Genomic DNA, 10,334 nt, shown 5'->3' with positions numbered 1-10,334 from the left:
AAAATCAAACACTTATGCTCATCAAAAGACTTCACCAAAAGAGTAAAAAGACAACCTACAGACTGGGAAAAAATTTTTGGCTACGACAAATGCGATCAGTGTCTAATCTCTAAAATCTACACGATACTACAAATCCTCAACAACAAAAAGACAAATAACCCAATTAAAAAATGGGCAAAAGATATGAACAGGTACTTTGCCAAAGAAGATATTCAGGCGGCTAACAGACACATGAAGAAATGCTCACGATCATTAGCCATTAGAGAAATGCAGATCAAAACTACAATGAGATATCATCTCACTCCAACAAGGCCAGCATTAATGCAAAGAAATACAAAATAATAAATTCTGGAGAGGTTGTGGAGAGACTGGAACACTTATACACTGTTGGTGGGAATGTAAAATGGTAAAACCACTTTGGAAATCAATTTGGCACTTCCTTAAAAAGCTAGAAATAGAAGTACCATAAGATCCATCTATCCTGCTCCTTGGAATATATCCTAGAGAAATAAGAGCCATCACACGAATCGATATATGCTTACCCATGTTCATTGCAGCACTGCTCACAATAGCAAAAAGATGGAAACAACTTAGGTGCCCATCAACGGACGAATGGATAAACAAATTAATGGTTTAGCCACACAATGGAATACTACACAATGATAAAGAAGAACGAGATGAAGCCGTGAAACATAACATGGAGGAAGCTGGAGGTCATTATGGTGAGTGAATTTAGTCAGTCACAGAAGGACAAATATTGTGTAAGACCACTATTACCAGAACTCAAGAAAAAGTTTAAACACAGAAGAAAACATTCTTTGATGGTTATGAGGGTGGGGAGGGAGAGTGAGTTTTATCTACTAACTAGATAGTAGATAAGAATTATCTTAGGTGAAGGGAAGGACAGCACACACTACAGGGGAAGTCAGCATAACTGGGCTAAACCAAAGCTAAGAAGTTTCCTGAATACAATCAAAAACTTTGAGGGACAGAGTAGCAGGGCAGGGGGCTGGGGACCATGCTTTCAGGGGACATCTAGGTCAATTAGCATAACAAAGCTTATTAAGAAAACGTTCTGCATCCTACTTTGTTGAGTGGCTTCTGGGGTCTTAAAAGCTCGCCAGCAGCCATCTAAGATGCATCAATTGGTTTCAACCATCTGGAGTAAAGGAGAATGAAGAACACCAAAGATACAAGAAAATATTAGCCCAAGAGACAGAAAGGGCCACATAAACCAGAGTCTTCATCAGCCTGAGACCAGAAGAGCTAGATGGTGCCTGGCTACCACCAATGACCACCCTGACAGGGAACACAACAGAGAGTCCCTGATAGAGCTGGAGAAAAGTGGGGTACAGAACTCAAATTCTAGTAAGAAGACCAGACTTAATGTTCTGACTGAGACTGGAGGAACCCCGGAAAGCATGGCTCCTTGAACTAAAGCCCAGAACTAAAGCAATTTCCGAGGCCAACTCTTCAGACAGGGATTGGACTGGACTGTGGGACATAAAGTGGTACTCATGAGGAGTGTGCCTCTTAGCTCAAGTAGATACAAGATACTAAACAGGCAACTTCTGTCCAGAGGTGAGATGGGAAAGCAGAGAGGGTTAGGAGGTGGCTGAATGGACATGGGGAGTCGGGGGTGGAAAGGAGGAGTGTGCTGTCACAGAATGGGCAGAGCAATTAGAGTCACATAACAATGTATGTATAAATTTTTGTATGGGAAAAAATTAAAGTAAATGCCCAGAAATGTCCCCAAAGTCCACTGACTGACTTTCCTTCTTCTAGTGTTGTGGCTCATCTGGTGAGGCTATCAACTTCTGAGATATTCCAGATTAAATGTTTAGTTTTATTAAAGTCTGTATTTGTGCATAACCTGATTATTTTTAGATCTAGAGTTCAATCAAATTCTTTTCCCCCCTCCAGTCATTAGCTCATATTGATTTACATGGCTGGATTTTAAAGGCTCAGTAAGAAACCCAGCTCCTGCAGAAGCATGGCTCATAAACTGATGTTTTGACCAGTTAAATTGGCTGGTCATTGCTCCATAATCTACTTCAGGAAAAAACTAGTCAATAAGGCCTCTTTCCTGAAATCTAATCCAGGCCTTGCATATTTCTTTCTAATGTTGGGTGTGTTCATGGTTCTCTTCTGTTGTGGGAACAGGAAACAGATGCTTCCAGAGGCTTTCAAACTTATAGAAAGTAAACACTTGAGCATTTGGTAGTGTGCATGGGTGTATGCTGTAGCCAGATTCCTAATCCGAACAATAACATTTAAAAACGGTATTAACACAGCTTCTTTTGAAACTAATGCTTTTTTTCACATTTCGTCACACAAAGGAAAACACAGGTCTTTGCCAATGAGATTAAGACGTATGCCTTCTTTTTATAATTTGGAAAAAAAATCAATATTAAAACAATTGAAACCTTATAAAACAAAATGAAAAAGAAAAATGTAGCAGTGTTATATGTAAAAACTATTTTCTAACATTTTAGCTATTGTGATTTTCTCATAAAACTTTCTGACCCATGTATATCTATGGTGTGTGTCTATACAAGCTTATAGTTATAAATAATGCATTTTATAGTCTACTCTTAAAAAGCATTATTTAGTATATACTTTTTCATCTTTCTGCATATTTATTTTTATTTTTAACAGGTAGAAAATTCCTTTACTGGGTTACCAGGCTATAAGGACATCCGTGTGCTTGAATTTAGGTAAATAGTTTACTCTAAAAATGCACATGTTGAGTGACACTCTTTATTTCAAATGGAATATCCTTTTGTATTTACCATACATACTCTAACAACAAATGGTTTGAATGCTGCACTTCATTGCTATTTCTGGTAAGTTAGCATTCTTAGTCATACATCTTCAGGTGAGGAAACTTAGAAAAAGGCAAAGTGATACGTCCAAGGAGACATAATAGGTCTGTGGTAGGACTAGGGTAAGAATTCATGTCCCCAGCTTATTGCTGACAAGTCACACAGCTGTTATTGGCACTGATGGGAGCCTGAAGTCAGATTAGTTGGAGCCTCAGCATCCTCCTAAAGCTTGTCTGTGTTCTACTGAGGTGGCTTTGGCATCTCTGTGTAAGGCCACTCTGGAAGATATGTTAGGCTCCATTAAACATAGCAGTTCTGAGTAAATCAAAGATGCCTTTTTATAAGGCATATCTTTTCTGCTTAAGACTCACAGCATAATATTGTTTTGGTGTGCCACTGAGTCGATTCCAACTCATAGCAATCCTATAGGACAGAATAGAATTGCCCCATAGGGTTTCCAAGGCTGAAATCTTTACAGAAGCAGACTGCCACATCTTTCTCCCATGGAGCAGCTTGTGGGTTCAAACGGTCAATCTTTCGGTTAGCAGCCAAGCTAAGTCGTTATCTTAACCACTGTGCCACCAGGGCTCCTTAGCATAATGCTAATAAACATTCATTGAGTGAATACTTTGTATTGAGCACTTGGGTTTCATGAGGTCATTTAATCTTCAACCTTGTGAGGACAGGGATTCTTATTACTAATGCTCATTTTAGAGAAGAAGAAATGGGCTTAAAGTAATTAAGGGTAACCCAAAGTCAAGGAACTTGTAACTTGGAGGCAGAGGGAGGATTTGAACCAAAGAGGCTGTCTTTTGTGCTCCTGCTCTTAACCTCCATGCTGGAGTCAGTACTGTGAATGTTTGGAGCATTTGGGCGATAACTGTGGCCCAGCCATTGAGGGTAGAGCATGCATGAGGCCACACACTGCGCAGGCTGACAGCCGACTTAACAGCATCAGCGTCTTAACTTTGGCATCTCTTTGTCAAAACTTCTGGGTTTACCAGAAAGAATAGCAAGTGCAGCAAGACAGCAGCAATTTACCTATGCCTCCTGCTTTGTTAAGAAATACTTTTAAAATACTTCGGGTAAATTATTTAGCTTGTTTGTTCCTCAGTTTCTTTTATCTGTAATATGGTGATACTAGTAGTACTTCTTTCATACAGACTTAAGGAAGATTAAACGAATTAATTTTTGTAAAATATTTAGCACAATTCCTAGCATACGGAAAGTTCTATTTAAGTGTTTGTTACATAAAAATAAATAAATACTAAAGGTTATGCAATATTATACAGGTTAGTCAGTCCTCAACCCCTTAGCACCTTACTGTGTCCCATCTGATTTTCTTTAATTTATTTTTTCCAGTTTAAATGCAACATGTTGTTGTTGTTGTGTGCCGTTGAGTCGATTCTGACTCATAGTGACCCTGTATGAGTGTAGAACTGCCCCATAGGGTTTTCTAGGCTGTAATATCTATAGGAGCAGATCAACAAGTCTCTTTTCCTGTGGAGCCACTGGTGGATTTGAACTTCCAACCGTTCAGTAAGAAGCCAAGCACTTGACCTTTGCACCATCAGGACTCCCTTAAATACGACATAATCCATGGTAATCACCAAAAAGAGAGCTCCCAATTTTGTTAATGCCAACAACTAGTGTCCTCTGTTAATCTTCTGAAAAAGTTTATTTATAAAGGGATAAGCATATATGAATTATTTAAAAAGTATTTTTAAACAAAGTTTTAAAAACAGTAAAAACCATTGGTTTTAAAATAGAATGTTTTCTCCACCTTTGCTTTTTCCTTCAGTCTACAGGAATTTGTCAGTACTGATGCTATGCAAGCATTTTTATTAAAGGAAACATTCAAAGAAAATCAGAGGAAATATACTAAGAACTTGTATTTTAGTGAATGATGTGACTGCTTGTCCAACCCTGTTTCACGTTTTCCTTTTTTATTTTCAGGTCCCCCAAGGAAAATGGCAGGTAGGGTGCTTTTTGGCATTTTCTATACTATTCCACTGAATCAGGAGATAGTTTAGAAAATATGGCAGCCTAGGTCCCAGGGAGCATGACTCAATGCTTCTATCACTTCCAATATCACTACCCGTCTCCATCTTATAAATCAGGTGTTGACAACCTATTTCTGTTAAGGGTCAGATAGCAAATAATTTAAGCTCGGCAGGCCTTGTGGTCTGCTACAGCTACTCGACTCTGCCGCTATAAGGCGAAAGCAACTATAATACCAAAAACAAAAAAACCCAAACCCATTGCTGTTGAGTAGATTCCGACTGATAACGACCCTATAGGACAGAGTAGAATTGCCCCATAGTGTTTCCAAGGAGTGGCTGGTGAATTCCAACTGCCGACCTTTTGGTTAGCAGCCTGAGCTTTTAATCACTGCACCACCAGGACTCCTAGCTATAAGACAATACATTGCAAATAAACGAGCGTTGTTGTGTTCCAATAAAACTTTGTAGATGGACACTGAAACTTGAATTTCATATAAGTTTCACACGTCACATAATATTCTTCTTTTGCTTTTTTTTTTTTTTTTTAAAACCATTCATAAATGTGAAAACTCTTCTCAGTTCGTGGGCAGTGGGTTGAATTGAGCTTACAGGGTATAATTTATAGACTTTGTTATAGACTGCTGACTGACATGTACTTTTAAGCATTGAGTTACACTTCACAGAAAGCAAGAAAAATAACTTGTATTAATGTAAACACTTTCAAGTACACTATATCATTCAATGATTATCAAGCACATTTTAAGTGGTAAATAAAAGAGAGAAAGGAGCTGGTATCTATAATAGTTCATTTGCAAAAACAGTTGCTGTCTGTAATGTCTTAGCAGAAGGATAAATAAAAGTATATGCTTATTGTTTTTGCTGTTGGATTCCAAATTTATTTAAAGTTTGTATTATCTTGGATAATTGATAAGCATACTATGGGATTTATAAAGCAAATTCATAGGATAAATATGGTCATATTTATAGATATAATAATATTTCTTCATTGTAGTATCTTATATTTGAAAAGAACTTTCTGGCTTTCTCATTTTCATTTACAATATTTTAACAAGTAATAAGTGCCTACTGATTGGCATATAAAAAGGAATAACTCTCGGTTTCTACCTTCTAGGAACATACAGTTTAATGAAAAGTGCTTTCAGACATATGTCAAAATGCTGTTTTTTTTTTTTTCTCTTTATTTTATCTTGCTAGTATCCATGTGAGGTAGTAGAAATGAGATTTCATTCTCTTTTTGGAGGTGAGGATATTGTAGCTCAGAGAGATATATTGACTTGTTATAAGTTATATGACTTGGAGGTATCAGACGTTTTGATCAAAGTAACCAGCATTTGGGTTCCTGTACTCTTGTGTATGTAAAGGTCCCTAGGTGGCACAGATGGTTTGCGCTCGACTACCAACCTAAAGATTGGTGGTTTGAACATACCCAGTGATAACATGGAAGAAAGGGGCTGGCAATCGGCTTCTGTTAAGATTTTAGCCAAGAAAACCCTACTGATCCGTTCTGCTCTGTAACACATGGGATTGCCATGAGTTAGAATTGACTTGATGGCAACCACCACCAACATCAGTGTATGTATACTTCTCTGTGTGTATGCATTTATGATATGTGTATTGACGGTCTGTACTCAACCAAAAAGCCTGATTGTTTAAGTGCTGCCCTTGGTTGGGGCCTTAGGCTGTGAACCCAAACTGTGATGTTAACTCTGTGATCAAAAGAATGGTATCCAGTTGCTGAGTGCTAATAGTCCTCTATAGGGACACAGACAATAATTCAATAAGAAACAATTTGATTTTGTAATAGAAGTATTACTCTAGGTACAGTTTCCACATTTGTTCAGCATTGTCAGGTATTATTAACAAGTTAATGGAATTTATTCTTAACTTTTTGGTATTCTGAGTTGTATATGAATAAGTGTGTGACACAGAAATAGTCTATTTATTGTTATAAATATCTCTTTTTTGTATACATGCACACACATATATATCCACAAGCATTTATGTGCACATGAATTTTCTATTTGCTCTGTACCTCTTTCAAGATGTACACATCACATTACAGCTAGTAAAACCTGTTTGAAGTGAATCAACAATGTATCCACCTGGTATACACACTTTCAAGATTCTCCTCCTGACTTTGTAGGTGTCTGCCTCCTTTCTAATAGAAGGAGACATGCCAATGAAGAAGGGATGTCTGAGTTTCTTTGAAATGTCCTTGTTTTGGATGCTCTTTTTAAAATATGCACGTGTTAAACCATCAATCAGGGCATCTGAGGGGAGAGAATAAGAAAGGGTGAACTTCACCTCTGCATGATTGATACCTCTGGGAATAGCTGTTGGGCAGAGAATTCTCTTTTAAATAGCAGCTGTTGCAGCCCAGTTCAGAAGATGAAAGAAGATGATAAGTGGTGGTTGGTTAAGGTGGAGTTGCTGAATACAGGCAGCCACCACAGCTTTCTCCAATCGGATGATATCGTTTTTGTCCACCAGTGTGTATTCTGTTTCTTGAGTACCTCCTTGGCCTCTTGGCTTTCTTTTATTCTGACCCTCATTCCTAGACATGGTGTCTAAGACCAGAACAGGTCTCTGTACTTCTAATACTGTGCCAGAATTCAGTCTGTTTATGGTCACGGTGAAGTTGCTGGCCCTGAGAATAGATGGTCTCCTGATACTTTAAGCATTTTCTTGAGTACTCTTTCCAGAACAAAAATATGTTAATAAGTTGCAGCATATCTCTGAGGCATTTTATCTTCTTTAACAAATTTATCCTCACTAGAGAAGGTAGATTATAAGTGTTATTTTCAGATGTCCAAGAGAAATATTGGAATAATATTTTGCCAGTAAAGAGTAAGGCCCATCAGTAACCTAACTCAAACTGTCTGATTTGCAGACATTCCTTGATTCAGGACCATTTCTCTTGATCTTCTCCCTCTAATATTTAAAACTTATTCTGGATACATGATAGGCTTTCAGTAAATACTTGATTCTCCTTGCTCGATTTTTCTGCATAGCCCAGGAAACATCTCGAGTGCTGACACAGCCTTTTCCCCTCTCCTCTCCTTTCCTATGTTTGCTTCTTTTTTTTATTATCATTTCTTCCTGTCTTAGATCTGCATTAACATTACAAGTCAGTTTAATAGCTTGTGTAAAGAGGAGAAGCCTGCCTTTCCTGTGATGAGCTTATGAGGTGTGGGGCATGCTCCAGAGCAAAAATACACACCCTCATAGAGATGGATTGTTGGCTGTGAAGCAATGTCCCTAAAATGATTACTCAGAAGGTACAAACATATGAAGATAATATTTATGTTCTTTAGGGTGAAAAACTATTCTTTCATATTTAGAGACTAAAATGCATCAGATTAAGTCAGGAGTATCACAAAAACATCACACACTTTCAAGTGGCATAAATTAAATTGTCTTATCTGCTTGCATTGTTGTTGTTGTTAGGTGCTGTGGAGTCGGTTCTGACTCATAGCTACCCTATGTACAGCAGAACAAAACACTGCCCGGTCCTGCGCCATTCTCACAATTGTTGCTATGCTTGAGCCCATCTCTGCAGCCACTATGTCAGTCCATCACATTGAGGGTCTTCCTCTCTTTCATGGACCCTCTACTTTACCAAGCATGATGTCCTTCTCCAGGGACTGGTCCTGATAACATCTCCAGAGTACATGAGAGAAAGTCTCATCATTCTCACTTGAAGGAGCACTCTGACTGTACTTCTTTCAAGACAGACTTGTTCTTTCTTTTGTCAGTCCATGGCATATTCAATGGTATATTTAGTACTCTTCGCCAACACCATAATTCAAAGGTATCAATTTTTCTTCGGTCTTCCTTGTTCATTGTCCAGCTTTCGCAAGCATATTAGGCGATTGAAAATATCATGGCTTGGGTCAGGTGTATTTTAGTCCTCAAAGTGACATCTTTGCTTTTTAACACTTTAAAGAGGTCTTTTGCAATATGTTGTTGATTTCTTAACTGCTACTTTCGTGGGCGTTGATTGTGGTTCCAAGTAAAATGAAATCCTTGACAACTTTAGTCTTTTCTCCATTTATCATGATGTTGCTTACTGGCCCAGTTGTGAGGATGTTTGTTTTCTTTATGTTGAGGTGTAATCCATACTGAAGGCTGTGGTCTTTGATCTTCGTCGGTAAGTCCTTCAAATCCTCTTCACTTTCAGCAAGCAAGGTTGTATCATCAACTTAACGCAGGTTGTTAATGAGTCTTCCTCCAGTGCAGATGCTGTGTTCTTCTTCATACAGTCCAGCTTCTTGGATTATTTGCTCAGCATACAGATTGAATAGGTTTGGTAAAAGGATACAACCCTGACACACACCTTACCTGACTTTAAACAACCCAGTATCCTCTTGTTCTGTTCAAATGATTGCCTCTTTGTTTAAGTACAGGTTCCTCATGAGCACAATTAAGTGTTCTGGAATTCCCATTCCTTGCAATTTTATCCATAATTTGTTATGATCCACACAGTCGAATGCCTTTGCATGGTCAATAAAACACAGTAAACATCCTTCTGGTATTCTCTGTTTTCAGCCAAGATCCACCTGAAATGACATCCCTTGATTCATGTCCTCTTTTGAATCCAGCTTGAATTTCTGGCTGTTCTCTGTCAATGTACTGCTGCAACTACTTTTGAATGATCTTCAGTAAAATTTTACTTACATGCGATATTAGTGATATTGTTGGATAATTTCCACATTCGGTTGGATCACCTTTCTTTGGAATGTGCACGAAGATGGATCTGTTCCAGTCAGTTGGCCAGGTAGCTGTCTTCCAAATTTCTTGGCATAGATGATTGAGCACCTCCACTATTGCATCGGTTTGTTGAAACATCTCAACTGGTATTCTGCTAATTCCTGGAGCCTTGGTTTTGCCAATGCCTTCAGTGCAGCCTGGACTTCTTCCTTCAGTACCATTTGTTCTTGATCATGTGCTACCTCCTGAAATGGTTAAATGTTGACCGTTTCTTTTTGGTGTATTGACTGTGTGTATTCCTTCCATTCTGGTGGCAGTTTTTTTAAAATTACTTTTCAGTCTCTTCTCTTGTTATGGGTCTGTTCAGATTTTCAACTTAAGTTTGTGTTAGTTTGGGTAGGTAGTGTATTTCTAGGAATTTGTCCATTTCCTCTAGGTTTTCAACTTTGTTGGAGTATACTTTGTCATAGTACTTTGTTATGATTCTTTTTATTTCAATTAGGTCTGTTATAATGTCCCCCATTTCATTTCTTTTTTGTGTTATTTGCCTCGTCTTCTGTTTTTCTTTTGTCAGTTTGGCCAGCAGTTTGTCGATTTTGTTGATCCTTTCAAAGAACAAACTTTTGGTTTTGTTGATTTTTTCTATTGTTTTTCTATTCTCTATTTCATTTATTTCTGCTCTGATCTTTATTACTTACTTACTTCTGGTGGCTGTAGGCTTCTTTTGCTGTTCTCCTTCTATTTGTTTGAGTTGTGTAGCTAATGTTTTGATTTT

General features: G+C 38.0%; 1 protein-coding gene across 1 annotated transcript in view; it reads left to right on the top strand.

The window, feature by feature from the left end:
* Positions 1 to 10,334, top strand: part of IMPG2 (interphotoreceptor matrix proteoglycan 2) — a 151,786-nt gene that overhangs the window by 75,631 nt on the left and 65,821 nt on the right. The window contains exons 8-9 of the mRNA XM_023732866.1: positions 2,659 to 2,717; positions 4,782 to 4,802. Coding sequence (XP_023588634.1) covers positions 2,659 to 2,717; positions 4,782 to 4,802 — 80 coding nt within the window. The remainder of the gene's footprint in view (positions 1 to 2,658; positions 2,718 to 4,781; positions 4,803 to 10,334) is intronic.

This window comes from Trichechus manatus, unplaced genomic scaffold, assembly GCF_000243295.1.
Source record: "Trichechus manatus latirostris isolate Lorelei unplaced genomic scaffold, TriManLat1.0 scaffold00055, whole genome shotgun sequence".
NCBI lineage: Eukaryota > Metazoa > Chordata > Mammalia > Sirenia > Trichechidae > Trichechus > Trichechus manatus.
Note: the sequence above shows the minus strand (reverse complement) of the source record. Positions and strands in the feature narration are given on the sequence as shown.